At 38.4% G+C, this 16,645-nt stretch overlaps 1 protein-coding gene across 1 annotated transcript in view; it reads left to right on the top strand.

The window, feature by feature from the left end:
• The window catches only part of PIGK (phosphatidylinositol glycan anchor biosynthesis class K), a 64,655-nt gene extending 56,520 nt beyond the window's left edge, over positions 1 to 8,135 (top strand). Inside the window, exon 11 of the mRNA XM_068141062.1 lies at positions 6,639 to 8,135. Coding sequence (XP_067997163.1) covers positions 6,639 to 6,755 — 117 coding nt within the window. The 3' untranslated portion in view covers positions 6,756 to 8,135. The remainder of the gene's footprint in view (positions 1 to 6,638) is intronic.
• Positions 8,136 to 16,645: the final 8,510 nt, after the last annotated feature.

Here is a 16,645-nt window from a genome sequence, read left to right as displayed (position 1 = left end):
TGTAATTCATTGTCTTCTGTTGTGGAGTTATGTGCCCTTTTGTGGAAAACCATCATCATGGCTTCATATAAAAGTATGAATTTGATTAAAATATATTAAAAAATATTTTCTTAATATACCTTAAATAGATGTAGTGGGTGGTGGTTTGCTTTTTTCTAAATACAACCCTAAAGCATGCAGGACTCCCATAATGTAACTCACTGGTGGCTGAGCATGTAAGAGCTCAGAAGAGGTAAGATCTGTGCTGTGCCAGTCTATGGAAGAAGGGTATGACTGGTTACAGCTGCCAGTACAGAGATGTGTTTGTTAGCTATGAGTGTAGCAAATCACACACCTAAGTTTGGAGGCCTCCTGGTACAATCCCTATTGTGTTTGCCAGGTGGGCATCATTGATCTGGGTGCTGGCTTGTCTGGGAATTGAATTGCACTTGGTCCCAAGTGCTGGGAAAACTGCCTTTGATGAGTGGAAGAATATTTGTATTGTGTCACAGGTTGGAAGATTAGTAGACCACAGAATCATGAAGGTTGGAAAAGACTGCTGGGATCAAGTCCATCTGTCAACCCTACTCAACAAAGTTCACCCCTAAACCATATCCCCAAGCACCTCATCTAAATGACCTTTAAACACCTACAGGGTTGGTGACTCAACCATCTCCCTGGGCAGCCTATTCAAAATGATTGTTAATGCATTAAAAGCACTTTAAAGTGCTATGTAATGCTGCGAGATAAAGCTGAAAGTAGAGAACAAGTCAAAGTTCATTTCTAAGCAGCCATTACAGAGTATATATTTGAGAAGGAAATGAAAAGCTAAAGCTCTCCTAACAGTATTGTAGTTTGTATTACAGTGCTTATTCAGTTTCAAGGTAAATCTTTAAAATGTAGTTGTTGGCATTGGTATGTTAATTTAGTTTAATTGATACTCTTTCTGGGTATCTTTCATGATTTTTTTTTTTGATGGTGAGTGAACTTTCTTAATTATTTTATTAATACTGGACATATTGTTAATAATTACAATCTGGAAGATTATCAAAGGTGCTTTACATTTTTTTGCAGATTAACATCTGCACAAGCATCTGTGTTGGAGTTCTCCTATGACTTTAATCTTGCTGTAGACACAAAAGAAGATTAAACTGCTACAAGATGGCTGGAGTTATTTGATTTCCTTCCCCACCACAAGGACCCCAAATCCAAACTGTAACTGACAAATTAGACGCACATAGTGACCACTAGAAGCTTTGACGATGTACTTCAGGCTGTGATTTGCTAGTGATACATAGGAATTTATTCTGAAATTAAACTTTGTGAGCCTTCTCATAAGAATTTATAGGGATATCTACCCAGTTTGAAAAGTCTAACTGCAAGCTAACATGACTTGCTGTGGAGCACCTCGAGGAAGCAGATAATTTTGGCACAGTGTGCTACACAGGATTTGGCTTTCCCAAAGAGTTCTCTTTTCCTTCAGTTTGAGATCAGTAGTTTTTTTCCTGAGATGAGAAGCAAGTGGGTTGTTTCAAGTTTGGATCTGGGGTTGGATTTGGATTTCAAAGATCTGCTTTGAAATTTAGATCTATCTTTTTTTTTTTTCCCAGGTATCAGTACTGTTCTGTAACACAGACCCTAGCATAACGTTAAAGATCTTGAGAAACAAGAAAGGAAACATTTACTATTGCAATGGAGAACATTTAAATGGAGAACAGCCAAGAAAAAAACATGGAAATTTACACCCCACAATATACAAAATTCACCCAAATGATGTAATGATGATGGTGAGCACTGCACAGACAAAGCAGCAAGAACACTTCCCTTTGAGCACTTGTTGACTCCTCGAGAGTAGTAGAGGTGGAGAACTCCACAGAAGACTGCGGTCAGGGTTTCTCTCCTGCCCCCATACTGTAGTTGCTGCTGTCTGCCAGGCAGTTCCAGAATCCTGGGTGATATTTTGTACCATGTGTGATCCCATAAATAGGCCAAAACTGGGTGTAGGGCACTTTGCACTGGCGAGACAATTTGAAGGATTAATTGAAATACGATAGCTGCCACTTTAATGGACTTGTTGGAACACAGCGCTTCTAATGTTTTGGGTTTGTGCAGTTGCATATAGATATCTTGCACTCATGGTACAAACACACACCATCTGCCTCAGTTTGGGGAGAACATCCCCCATAATAAGGATGATGTGCACATTAATTTTTAAGATTTTACCCACTTTCTTTAAGCTCTATTTGGAATAAGATGCTGGAGGAGACAAGAATTTGCATATCCCTTTTCCATGAGGGAACTACTACTATCGCTGACTGTATGCACTGTTACCATCCAAGTGTGGATTCTGAACTTAACTCAAAGCTTTCTGTGCTGTTATTTTTATCTTTATTGATTACATTAATGCAAAGGGAGTTCTGTTGGAAAAGGACTTAGAGGGTTGGTTAGATTATATTTAAGCATTTTCCATGTGAAGTGTCAATACATGGTGATTTAAATCTTCTTTTCTCATACAACATTTTAAATGAAACCATTCCTAATCTAAGGACCATTTCATCTTTAATAACTTTTTCTTCTCCTCCCCACCCCCCAAATTAATTTAAATTAGAGTAACAAGTATTGTATGTTTTATGAAACACCTTCACGGGAAGTCTTGGGTACTTTCCATTCAGGTCCCTACAGACCCATCCAGTTTGAAAATACACTGTTTTATCCTCTCCTTAATTACAGTACTTGGAGCAACTCTTTGTTAACTGCTTTTAAGTTCCGCAGGATAATGAATCTACCAGAACTAGAGCACTACAACAGAAGACAGTTCACAGGAGGAAGCTTGCTGTTGCTTAGCTACCTATCTTTCCAATTTGGAATCTCCAGCAATTCAATAAGGACTAGCCCTGAAGCTGCTGAATGTATTTGTTCATGACACATTGTACAGTTTTATATGCTGCTGTTGTAGGGGGAAAAGAGGGCATTTATAGTGGGGTCCTATTGTGGCATAAGGACACAGTCTCAAGCTGTGCCAGGGGAGGTTTAGGCTGGATGTTAGGAAGAAATTCTTCACAGAAAGAGTGATTGGCCATTGGAATGGGCTGCCCAGGGAGGTGGTGGAGTCACCATCACTGGAGGTGTGTTTAGGAAGAGACTGGATGGGGTGCTTGGTGCCATGATTTAGTTGATTAGATAGTGTTGGATGATAGGCTGGACTCGATGATCTTGAAAGTCTTTTCCAACCTGGTTTATTCTATTCTATAAATGACAAAACCTAAACATGTGGGTGCCAGAGGCAGTGCTGGGTAAAAAGTTTATATTCACTAATGCTTTCTGATCAATCCTAAAACTGATATAAAGGGACAGTTTATCTAGAGGGGTTTTTTTATATCCATAGAATTGGTATAAGCATAGAAAGAGTTTCTGCCTTTTCTAAACTGACTTCCAATGTGTGGATCTAGGGGAACTTTCATTTGGTATTGAAGAAATTACTCTAATGGTTTATCCAGTTAGAGATTTCTATGACACTTCCCCACCTACCTGCACAAAACAGTAAGAGCAACTTCTGCAGCAGTGCAGTTGAGGCTCATGTCTGTTGATGGAAGGGCTTCCTTCTTTGGCCCCTGACTTCATTAGGCAGCACTGCTGGAGTAGCTGTGACAGCTCAGAGTGGTATCACACTTCCTTGCTGACATAGGTACACTGGCAGTGCTTTTGGTATTGACAGAACTGGGCCAAGGAGGCAGAATTGTTGGGTCTGCTGTTACAATGGTGCTGGCTGAAAGCTCTCTGCCAGCCTGTGTGACAAGTACAATTTGCTGACATAATTTCTGGAAGCAGCAGTTCCACCTTACATGGTAGATGGGGGTGCTTCACCTTACATGGTAGAGGGGGGTGATGCAGCTTTTCATAAAGGAACTTCACAGCGCTGTTTGCGGATTAAGTGATGTGTCCAGCTGGACAAAGAGGTGTTACTGAAGTATTCTATATCGTATTTGTTGTGATTTCAGAAGGATAAACTTGTCGCTTTGACAGCTAATTATATTTTTAATTCAGTGACAAACTTTCTTGGGAATCCATGATCAAGTTAATTTAAAGAAAATTATCTATTTCAGCTCTTGCAGTCATACTGCATGGGTTTAAACACGATTCTATGTAATCCCATTTAGGTATTCATAAGGTTTTGATGGCTGTATGCCCCTAGTGGAAAATACTGGCATATTTCAATATAATTTTGTGCTCAATTAACCTCACTATTGACTTACAGATGTACAGCAGAGTTGCATCTCTTTGCCCTTTTATTGTGGTTTAATATTTATGTGTAAATTTCATTTTCTGGTTCTGTAAATCTTCCTTGTTAAGATAATTTATTTATTACTAATTACATAACTCTTGCCTAGACAGCCTCGTATGTATTGCTTGTCTTCATGTTTTAAATCCTTCCCGTTTTAACATTGTATCCCATGGCTTTAAACCAACTATATGCATGCCCTCGATTTCCTGATGTGGAGCCACTGCTGCACTGGCCTTCCATTTCCTTGTGGAATTCCAGGGAGGCTTCAGTAGATGGCATGACAAAATGTAAAACCATACTCATAGATCACCTTATAAATATTTATTCATATAAATTCTTTAAAGAAATTAAATTGCGTGTTCTATACAAAATAGGAGAGAAAGGCTTTTAGTGTCACCGACTGCAAATTGAAGTCATTTGTCTAGAAGGGGGTCAGGTGCCACTTTGTGGTAAGGAATTTGTCTGAGATCCAAGAAAAGAAAGATTGATAGTACAAAGAGACTGATGAAAGAGGCGCTGCAATATGCATGTGAAGTTACAGGTTAATTAGGAGGATTTAAACAAGAAAGTTCCTTTATGTGGAGAAGTGTCGCGTGCTGTTACTTCCAGAAGCGAGGTGGCTTTGGCAGCCTTTTTGAATGTGTGGAGTTGATTTCCTGAGATATTTAGATGAAGATGTGTGGTTGTGAATAGCAGCAAGGTGGTAGATTACCAGCAGCATGTACACTGCAGCTGATGAGTGCTTCTTAGGAAACTGAGTGATTTGCATATATAGACACCATCTTCTGCTCATGTCTTTGGTTTCGTTGTCGATGCAAATTCTAATGCTGCCTCTGATTCCTGTATCAGAGTAAAATCATTAATATTTCATAGCACAGAGTTCTTCAGGTGTCTCAGGTGATGTGGCTGTTTGTTATGTGTTTTAATTGCAAGCATGGCATCTAAAGAAAATTCTTAAAGCTAAAACTTTGTAGCTGAGAAAATGGGAGCTGAGCAATCAAGAAATATTGTTTTCTTGTTGACAGGAAAGCTGTCGTGAAAGAACAGACACCGCAAACTGCTTTCTTACTGCATTAAAGTTCACCAGCCACCTGGTACTTTTAGTGGAGAATGACAAGTTTCTGTACGCAGATTTCCACATAAATTGAAACAATGCCACCTTTTGTAATAGTTATTCACATGGCAGGGAAAGAAAATTTAAATTTGACTTAAATGCAAAACAACTGAAATACTTTTCTGTGCCTTTTGTGTCTCACTCTATACAAGAAACAGTGCAAATCTTTCAGCAAGGCAGAAATAAAGCTCAGCAAACACTTCAGTATTTATTATTGCAATAGTAAATCACCTCTGCCTAGAAGATCTACAAAACATACCTGCTGAGGGCAAGAACAGTAGGCACAAGCATGAAGGACTGAGTTATAATACTAAATACTGCAATTACGATACTTTTGCCATGATAACCAGAGGGGGAAAACAACAAACAATCATCTAGGTTCACCTTATTCTTAGCCCCAGAGAAACATCTTGGAGCACATAGCAGTGCTTAGATTCTACAATCCATTTTGCCCTGAATATGGAGTATCTGAGGGGTTTTTTTATGTTAGAGGAGGAAGAGGACAGACAAGTTTTATCTTGTCTTAACTGCTAACTGTGAGATAGAAAAGGCTTTAACAAATTGCAGTGTATTGCTTTTTACTGAAGATAAAACATTGTTGAAGGGACTGGTATTTGAATTGCAGAATATATTTCTACATTAAGGAAAGGCAGTTAGACTCAGTGAGGCCCCTGGGAAATGTGATTGACATTAAAAACAATCCTATTTTGTTTTATGATATTCCTGTAATAATTTTGGCTTCTTACGTGGTTAGATACCTGTTTATTCACATAATTCTTGGTACAAAAGGAGCTGTAGAAAACATTGTACATAGTGGAAAAAACAACTCTGTTGTTTTTTTCTCTTTCACATTATCACTTGTAGGAATGTGGGTTTTTTTTTCATACTCACAACATTATTGTCTTGTATTACCATGAGACCAGATGTGAGAAATTGTGTCCAAATAAATGAGTTTGAATGTGTCCCACAACATTGATACATGCTGTCAAAGTGGTGTCTCAGGCACAGTTCTAGTGGACTTTTCATGGTACTTGACCTCCCTTCTTGAGTTGCAGCTCACCTCCCATTTGCTTTTCCCCATCAAGATGCTTTTACTTTATGAAGAAATACAGCTTATTGGTATTTTCTCTCCTGCAAGGATGTTTTTGTTGGTTTTCCTTTGTTTTGTTTTGCGCTTGGTAAACACAGTGTCTGTTTATTGTGAAAATTGAGTAGGAATTTTTCGGTTTTCTTTCTCCTTTTTTTTTTTTTTTTTTTTTTCAGAAACCGAAACAAAAGGACTGGCATCCTCCTGGAGGATTTATTTTAGGACTCTGGGCATTGATCATCATGGTTTTCTTCAAAACATATGGAATCAAGCACATGAAACACATCTTCTGAATTTGAGCAAGCAAGGTGATTGCATTGGCTGCTACTTTGGATTCATTGGTGTCATTTGAGTTCTCCAAATGTGTATTTTGCAGTGAAAAGGTTTAAAGGTTCTTTTAAAGTCATCTCTTTTCCCCCTCTTCCTGAAAAGAATCCAACATGATTTTAATAATAGACTTTTTGATTGTTTATTACTTTGCCTTGTTTTAAACATTGTAATGTTTTGTTCTGAGCAGTTGTTCTTTCTGTTTCAAAAAGGAGACATAAACACATTAAGAAAAGTTCTGAGATTGATTATGAATTGTAAATGGGCAAATTCTTTTCCCCATACTTCAATGCAAATCTTAGAAGTAGCCAAACTATCACTGAAGAAGTAGATGTTGTGCAGAGTGTTATTTAAGATGTCATTTTGTCAATAAAAACTTAAGCCACTTTGCAGAGTTTGGCATGATGTATTGAAAGCTTTCTGCACAAAAATAAAAACACTCTAGAATATATTGATTTTTTTTTTTTAATATATATATATTTTTCCCCTTCCCTGTTAAATACAACCCTTAGATCAGTCCCTTCACCTTAAGCAGTTTTAAGTCTAGGATTCCTTGAGCTGGTGAAAGTTAGACAAAAATATATGATGACCTCACTGAATCTACTTCAACAAATTCCCTAAAAAAGTGCAGTTACAGCTTCACCAGTGTTCATGTGGAACCCTTCTTAGGTGTTCTACTTTGAGTCCATACAATATGGAGTTGGATACTTTCAAGATTTTCAATGCACTGTTTTTTTGCACAGAAGAAAACAGACTCTGGTATGAGGATGAAAAATGTTCTAAATTGTACTGTTGTGTTCTGTAGTTTCTGAGCTCTTGGGAAATGCCCTTTATCACGTAGGTTTTGTAAATTCTGTTTTGGCCTCTTGTCGTCTTGGACATCTGCTGATGAATGTATGCTAAAAGGTTTTTGTTCGTACAGTATATCAATACTAGTGAAGAGAAGAGCAAATTTGTGCATGTATAGAAACAAGTCTTTTGGACCCTGTTCTCTAGCTTAACTATAATAAAGCTTCTGTGAGGCCTGCTTGGTGTAAATGCTACATAATGTATCTCTGAAAGTTATGAAGAGTTATCTGTAATCCAAATGATAGAGCCAATGTGGCTTTCATAGAAGGTATATTGAGCATTTTCATATTGCACAGAACTTACTAATCTGAGTACATAAACATTTCTGTTGTCTTTATTTCTTGTCCTTCAAATTGATTGTTGCATCATAGTCTTGGGTTGGGGTAGTGTACTTGTCAAAGACTGACTGGAAGGGCTACAGAGGTGGCAGGCATTGAGGCTTCCAACTGTTTTTAGTGTCTGATGCCAGAGAACAATAAAACAGCAGTGTAGTATAACTCTTAAGTATTAAAACCTTTTTTTAAAATTTCACCTCCCCCTATATATTCTAGGTTTGGAGAGGATAAAGGTAGGTAAACACTTGCCTGCTGCACCTCTTTGTTGTGCTTTTTTGGTGAACAGCAGGACTTGGAATTAATCTGTATTCAAAACAAAAGCATTCCTACACCACTGTCCTTATATTTCTGTGATAGACACACCCCTCACTATTTCTAATGCAACAATCAGCTAAGATCTGTCATACAGAGATAGACACTATACAAGATATGTACAGACATGGTATAGAAATGAATCCTTCAGCATTTCTTGGAGGATTTACTTAGCTTTCATTTTAGTTTTCATTTGATACTCTTTTTCAATTGTAACAAATATTTTTAATCACATATTGGCAAATCTTGCCACACTCTAAGAAGCAGCTAAAGAGAAGTTGACAAAGCTTTGTACCTTGATTCAGCTGCAGTAACAGGTCGTATTAAATATTTCTTTTTTCCCCATTTTCAGTCACATTTTGCAGGAGGTGATAGATAGAAACATCTACACAACTCAGCTGTACCAAGTAGCAGATGATAGCAAAGATGCTGTCTTATCTGCCTGGGCAAAAGGAAGCAATTAGGTAGGTTATTAAAGTGCAATTTATGAATGCAAGCACTCAATAAGTGTGCCTGTGAAGGGCATTAAATCAAAGTGGGAACAATTTGATTGGAATGTAGCAAACTGCTTTGGGCATTTCTGATATTTTTGAGTGATCAAAATGTGAAGTTGAGATAGATCATTCTGAATTATCATCAACTTGCCTCTGCTATCCTTACAAGACAGTATTTCCTATACTGTGATAACTTTTATTTCATGAATAGTTGTAATCTGAAAGCAGGTATGGAAGTGTCACAGAATTATCTGTAAATGTGTTTTGTGTAGGTAGGTATCTATTTATAGTTAGTAGTCGTCTTGATTTCCCTGAGAGCACTTCAAACTCACTTTGGGATCTGGGCTCTGGGAACCAGCCAGGTTGTTCTCAAGCCATTTCTGTTTGGCAGGCCAGACAATGTGCTAAAGCAGTGTAGATGCTTCCTCTATTGTGATCTTTCTAATGGAATCCAGAAAGCAAGGCAGATTATGCTTTCTTGATGTTTCTTTGCATAGAAACTTCTAGAGCAGAATTAAATGTCAGCATTTTGGAAGTCTGCGTAGATAGGTTGGTGATCCAAGCATGCCTATGTTTGTGAAATGTTCCTGTCTGTACTCTTAAGATACAACTGACAGGTCTTGCAGTGGGTTTCATTGTTTAGAATACTCATAGATGATAAAAATGTAAGTGGGTTCATTTCATTTTTTCAGCTCTTTCAAGCTCACATATTGAAATGCATTACTGTTACTGAACTGAAGAAACGGTAAGTGAGCAGTAGGGTTATACTCCTACACACATTCTCTCATGTCTCTGCACTTCATTTGATTTCTGCACTGTCTGTGGACCGTTGTGTACATTTGAGAACACTGTTTCGTATGACCATGCGCAAACATTTACACAAATAGGACTCTAAGCTACACTTCCGTAACAGACATAACATTTCCTACAAAAATTAATGGAGAAGGAAGCCTGAGCAGTGATGAAACAATTAGTGTTTCACTGGTCTGTGCCAACTGAATCTTTTTTTGTATTTATGTGATTATCACCATGAAATGCTGCTTCTTGGCATAAGCAAAGATCACAGACTGTTCAAAATATTCAAAAGTATCTATGCAAATACCATTAGTGCGTCTCTTTTAGAGAGTGTTGGCTGGTTGTTTGCCCCCTAAAAGCTGGTCTTCATTACTGGTTACAGAAAAGCAAATTTAATCTGGTTCTAAATCTGTTGCTGGGCATCTGCAAATTGAGCCTGTTTCAATCTCTTGTTTCAGCAGTTGGGGATTTCCATTCTCTGGTACTCTATCCACAAAGTGTACTGGAAGTAAACAGATCTTGTGGTCTAATGTGCCATCAGAGGCGCATCAAAGCAGGGCTGAGTTGCACATAGTACTAAATCAGTGATTTGTGAAGGACAAAGACCAGACTCAGCTGTGAATTTATCATGGGTGGAGAGGATTTGCAAAGTGATAAGGATAGAGAGGTGTTGTACTATATTTCTGTAAGAGAGATTTGAAAGACTAACTGTTCCACTGAGGCAGACAAGCAAAGTCTGCAGCCCCTGCATTCCTGACACCAACAGCATGCCATTCAAGTTTTGTTGGGTTTTTTGTTTGTTGTTTTTTTTTAAGCTTGAGAGCTTCTACTTTATCTTCTCTGATGAATGCTTATAGGGAAGGAATAAAAAGAAGATTCCATCCTGAAAACCTAAACCAGAGCCAATTACCCCTTCGGTATAAATGGGGAAAAGATGTTGCCAGTTCCAAGTAAATAGTTAGATTTGATCCAGTAATTTGTTGCGTTGTGAACAAGAACTAATGCAAGTTCAGGATGTTTTGGCCTTGAAAAATAGATGAAGTGGAAGGCAGTTCACGAAGTGGGGATGATGCATTTCATGGAGCCTGGCATTTGGAAAGCAACAACCTTTGTCTATGATACAATTTGCGGACAAAGATGGGGGTGGGGGGACAGAAAACACAGCGTCTGTCTATGCAGACCTTCCAGCTCTGTCTGTGACACAGAGTGCTGTGGGACCTGGTAGAATTTAACTGTGCTTCCAAACTAATTCACCTTTGGACTGAAGACATGAGTAAAAAATCTCACCCAAGAGACTAATCTATCCATAAAGTTATGAACTACAAAAAATAGCACAGATAATGGAAGTGTCTTCTCAAGCTGTATTCCTCAGGAATAGGAAGATCAAAGTTAGGCTGGGGCTGGTGGTGAAAACTTGTGGCTCAATAGCAATGGCTGTCCTGCAGAAGTTTCGTTCTGGTATTCTCCAAATTGTTCACTTGTACCACAAAAACTCTTCTCAGTTGTCACTTCAACACTTCTGTGCAATAATGAGTGTAATAACTTTTGCACTTCTTAAGTGGTGAAAGGCAAATGGGGGGGAAAAAAAACCCCAACCAATGATGAAATGTGGTTCTAGCAGAAGCTCATATCCTCTGCTGTGTGCTATTTCTGCTTTCTGTGAACTTAAAAAAACGCACCAACATGCTGTAGAGAAATGCATTTCTTGTATAGGCTGCATAACATACTCTGAAATCAGCATTTCGTAGCACTAATTTCACTTGCAAGTTCTTTAAAATTAGTTACTTTTTCTCAATGAGGATTTCTGCCTGATTTAGTGTTTAAATTTATGGTGTTTAAGGTTCCAGTTCAAAGTTTATGAAGATGTACATTAATTAACATTTGATTGTGCCATGCTTTCCCCCCCATGCAAATTTTGGATTTAACTTTTTTCTTTAATATGCACAAATATCTGAGCCAGTTTTGCTGCTCTGGCCAACAGGCTTAATAAGGATGCCAGTTGTCAGATGAAGTTATTTCGGCGGCAGCATTTACAGCAGTCCACTCAACAAACATGCTAAGCCAACAACAGACTGCATTCATGGTGTAAAGGGCAGTGCTGGCAAAGCTCCAGCAAAGGTGCTGTTTCTCATGAAGTCTTTTCATACTGCTGCCCACTGCATAGCTTTGGTGACACATCTCTGTGGAGATTAGGCCACTGAGCTCTGGTCTGTTTAGGATATTTATGTCGCACTGTACTAGTTCCTGTATCAGAGTTGATGAAATGTCTTTCCTTTCTTGCTTGCAAAAGAACTTGCTGCAATAATGCTATCATATAGTAAGTGATTGGCAAGGTCCACTGCTTTAGTATTAGTGGGCATTTTAAACTTAGGCTTTGTTCCAGTATAACAGTACTTACTTGCTTTGTCAAATGCTTTGAGGTTTACCGATGCAGAGCATTGTTACGCATTAGATACTAATGTCTGCTTTTTAAGTTACTTATTCTGTACTGGCATTTCTGTTCAGGCTAAATCTGTAGCTCAAAATATTATGGCTTGAACTGTGATGATTGTTAGGGTTTCCTTACGTCTTTTGGTCTTTATAATGCAAGTGGAGTGGCAAATAGGGCCATCAGTGTACCACTGCAGTCTAGGTTTGTATTTTGTATTCCTCTTTTACATACCCTACTCTGCAGGAGTCCCTTTCTTTGCATTTTTTATTACTTTGTGTGTGTATAGAAGGCTTTCTGCACTTCGTTGCTCATTTCTGTAGCTGATCCTCTGCAGTATCATTTGCAACGGAGTGATGAGGAATAGTTTTTTAGTGCTTTGTGTAATACTTGTCTATAGATGTATAGCCACATTAGGTAAAAAACACTGTAGTGAGAAATGTTCCCATTTTGTCCAACACAAATGAACAGTCCCACTGAATACCAGTAACCTCTTTCAATTTTGTCTTTGTGTGCAGCTTGGTTACAGCAGGGATGCAATGAGGAGAAACATATCCTCATAGGTTATAAATCTGTTCACTTCTTTTGCCTTTTTTGTTAAAACAGAAACATAACCTGAGCTCTTGCCTTAAATGCAGCCACACCAAATGGTTCCTTTCAGAATTTCTTTCATTTTGCTATTAACAGACCCACATCACGCTCTATGTGTGGATGCTAATTAATAGGTTCCAACTGATCTGATAGCCAAAGTCAGCAAAGTCCTAAAACCTTATACCTGGCTGAATATGCTTTATTCCCTTTATCTTCACTGTAGTTCACCAAGTATCTAGTGTCCAACTGATGTTATCTTAAACAGTTGTATGGATTGTGTAAAGAAGCTGGCAGATGTAAACGTCACTAGGCATCCCCTAAAGGAGATAAACCTATTCTGAGAAACCAAATTGCTAAGATGAGTTTCCTTGGCTGTTAAAAAGGGTCCATCTAAGCTAAATCCTTTGGAACTACTTTCAGTAAAATGAGGATGCAGTTGCTGTTGTTGTGTCTTGCTGCTCAGCACACTGTATGGCAAGATGTAACTGGGATTTAGGGCACATGCTGATGTTCACTGGATAGACTTTTAAATATTTTTTTTAAATGCATGCCTTTCTTTAGACAGTCTAGCTCTTGTATCTGTGTCTAGGAGTTGCCTGTGGTAGATGCCAAGGGAAGAGTACAGAAAAACAAGGAAAACACAGTGACATTTTCCTGTGGAATTCTGTTTCTAATCTTAAATTGTTCTTAGTCTTATTTCCTTTGTTCAGATGAGTTCTGTAAGTGTCATATGCCATGGTACCATAGCTTCTTTGGGAGTCTTATTTTAAGAGACACCTTCCAAAACCAGCTGTGGAACTCTCAAGTGGATTCATCACTTGTATCTTGTCCACTTACTCTGAAGAACTGTAGATTTGCAAGGCATGACTTCTCTTACAAAAGCTGCATTACATTTTAACCACGGTTTATGACTGCTAATTCTGTTGTCAGTTTTCCATCCATTTGTCTGAGCTGCAGAAGTTACTTGTCTCGTACTTTTCTGTCTTCCTTACAACTCCTGGTCAAAGTAATCCATGGAGAACAAGGACACTGTTATCATCTACTGAGTAGTTGATCATCTGGCTTGGTCTGGTGTTCACAGACAGATAATACAGAGAAATATCTCCCTCTTCTGCTGACATTGCAGGTGTCTCCCTGTGAAAGCTGCGTGCTCCCTTGCTCTCAGGGTGCAAGGGTGATTCTTTCTGGAAGCCCCCAAAGGTTGCCACTGAAGGCAAGGGAATGCTGGTTCACAGCCTCTGCATTTGTCATGGAGTTTATTCGAGAGTTAGCTGTGATACAACTCACCACCTTTTTTCCACTGTGAAACTGAAAATCTGTCCCCATGGTGGCCAAAGGATCTCATCTGACATTTCAGACTGTTGTAATTTTCAGTGTAGAAAGCATTTAACAGTTCAGCAGTTTTAATGGTATTTACCATCAGCAGAGCCATTTCACAGGCATTTTATAAAACACCCTTCGAGTTTTATACTTTTCTGCTTTGGTATGGAGCTATTTCTCACTACCTTAGACTCTCACCCTTTCACATTCCCTAGGTGTTTTTAAAAGAAGCTAGCCCTTATATTTTTCTCCTCTCCTTTCTTTTCTCCTTATAAAATCTTACCCTTGTGATATGCAAGGTGTGCTTCTGCAGTTGGCAGCTGGAAACTCAAGTGATGAGTGTTATCTGATGGCTCAGGACAGCTGATGTACTGATACCTGTAAGGTTTCTGTACTTTTTTTCCCTGTTCTAAACTACACTTGCCTTTCTTATCACTACTCTTTCACTGTTTTAACCATTTATTTCCCTTTTTTTTTTTTTTATCCCTAAACCATGTTTTCAATCGAACTAGAAATGGCCTCTCTTGCATCAAATAAAATAATTAACTTTTATTAGTCAGAGTTGATTGCTAGCAATTTTCAAAGTTTTTTGTGTCAGGTGATCAGTTGGTAGAATATTAAAGAGACTTGTGCAGGACAACTGTAGCTGTGGAGGCACAAACTTTCCACTCCTGTCAGCTCCAGCCTGACTTTGATCTTCATATTCCAGGGGAATATATCTAGACAGCACAAGCTATCTCTTTATTCCTTACTCTTTAGATTCCCTTCACCCCATTTCACAATGATTTCTCCAGCTATTTTTAGATTATTGTGTCCTTGCATCCTTAAGAGTTATTTTCAGTAAAAATCACTTATTGTCATATGAAGTCTGTCTGGCAAATACTGCAGGACATGACCCAGGTAAGCACCTCCTGCAGAATGTTATCCTTTATGCTACTGTTCATGTATATATATGAAAGTGCCAGTGAATGTTCTCCTGGCTAGAGCCTGGGGTAGCTGTCAGCACACCTGAATCTCTCTAAAAATCTCATTCTAAAGCTGCACCTTGGTCTGGGGAAGTTTCTTAGCCTCCCCTTCTTCAGTTTTCCTGCCCAGAAACAAGCAGTATTAATTTGTCATTCTGAGATGCCTTGGGTGGAAGATTTTATCAAAGCACATCATGTTTTTGTTTTGTATTGTGATGCTGTTAGCTGGGCACCTGACAGCCATTGTGCCAAAATAACAGGCGGTTGTGGCTGCATTTTTCTCATCTTAGTTGCAGAGATATTTTTCTCTATCATTCTCAATGCCAGTTGCGCAAACCACAGCCTAAGAGCTATGATGCTCCGAGATGAAAAATAACTACTCTGATGAATCCAAACATAAAAGCATAAGGTATGCAAGGAGTTTAGAACTAAAGTTAACATAGAGCTTAAAACTGCTGATGTCTGTAAACACTGTTTTGCCACAGTTTTTAATATGTGAAATGATGCGTGCTGAAGATCATGAATTGATCAAATTATAGTGAAGAGTGCAAGATGACAGCATAAGCCAGAGAATGGCAGCAGTGCCTACTTATCTCTGGTCTGACAGCATTTTCTATCATAAATCTGTTTGGTTTATAACTAAGCCATAAAACTTGAGTCAGGCTGAAATGTAGCAGTAGTTCAAAAACAGTGCTTTTACAGAAAAAAAATCAGTAATTTGTAAATTTAAATTGCAGCACTTAAAAAATTATTTACATTTCTTTTGTACTCTCGTAACACGTGCTTTTTGGACTGGATTTATGTTCCATATAAATCTGTGTGAGCAGTCTGATTTAAAAGCTTGCTGTCCCCACAGCATTATCAAGCTTCCTCTTGCAGGTGAGTTTTATGCACACAGATGTGAAGTCCTCTTAGGAAACACTCCTTCATGAGGTTTGTAATTAGATGGGGAGACTTGCTGAAACTTCACAGGAAGCTGGTGAGAATTTTGGGATTGTTTTTAGAGACCAGATGTGTGCAAGGGGAGCGAGCTTATTAGATGTTATTAACAGAAATGGAAGAAGGAATATTTGCAATCCTTAGTGTCACTATTAGAAGTTAGAGGAGACTTAGGGTCAGTTTATCCCATGTCTCCTCTTCCCATTTGAAAGGCTGCTTCTGATTTACTTGGTGTGGGCCAGTCTTGCAGGCAGGAAACAAGCACAATGGAGCCTGACAAGTTCCCATGTTTCTGCTGAACACTAAAAGCAGGTCAATGTAATCTATCTTAAGATGCTCTGGTTTTAACAGTAACATAACTAAACATTGAGCATACACATCCTGCAGCTCTCAATTAATGGAAAAACTAAGAGCTCTATTTTAGAATGACAGTACCTTTTTTATTATTGTACCATTAACAAAATAACAAAAAGATGGTGGCACCAGAGGACCTACTGTGATATGTACCCTTTCTTGCAGTCACATTAGCAATGATCTATAAATAAATTTGGTAGAGACCATCAATTTGAGCAATATATGCTCAAAATAACACACCCCAGTACACATACTGAAAGGGATGTTCACCATTAGTTCAAAATCCATTCTATTTCTTTCTATAACATTGTGAAATCAAGTGGAAGGAATAAAACACAATCAGTGAAAGAGGGGAGTTAAACACCAGCTGACAGGAGACAGGATACAAGCAATTGGCAATGGTAGAGCTTTGCATTCAGTTTGTATGCTGAGTGGTGTGTACCAGGAAAAACATGAAAAAAACCCCAAAACCTT

The sequence above is a fragment of the Melanerpes formicivorus genome, unplaced genomic scaffold (assembly GCF_026170545.1).
Source record: "Melanerpes formicivorus ecotype bairdi unplaced genomic scaffold, bMelFor1.0.p_v2 SCAF_7, whole genome shotgun sequence".
Lineage (NCBI taxonomy): Eukaryota > Metazoa > Chordata > Aves > Piciformes > Picidae > Melanerpes > Melanerpes formicivorus.
The sequence above is the reverse complement of the archived record's forward strand: the minus strand, read 5'-3'. Positions and strand labels throughout refer to the sequence as shown.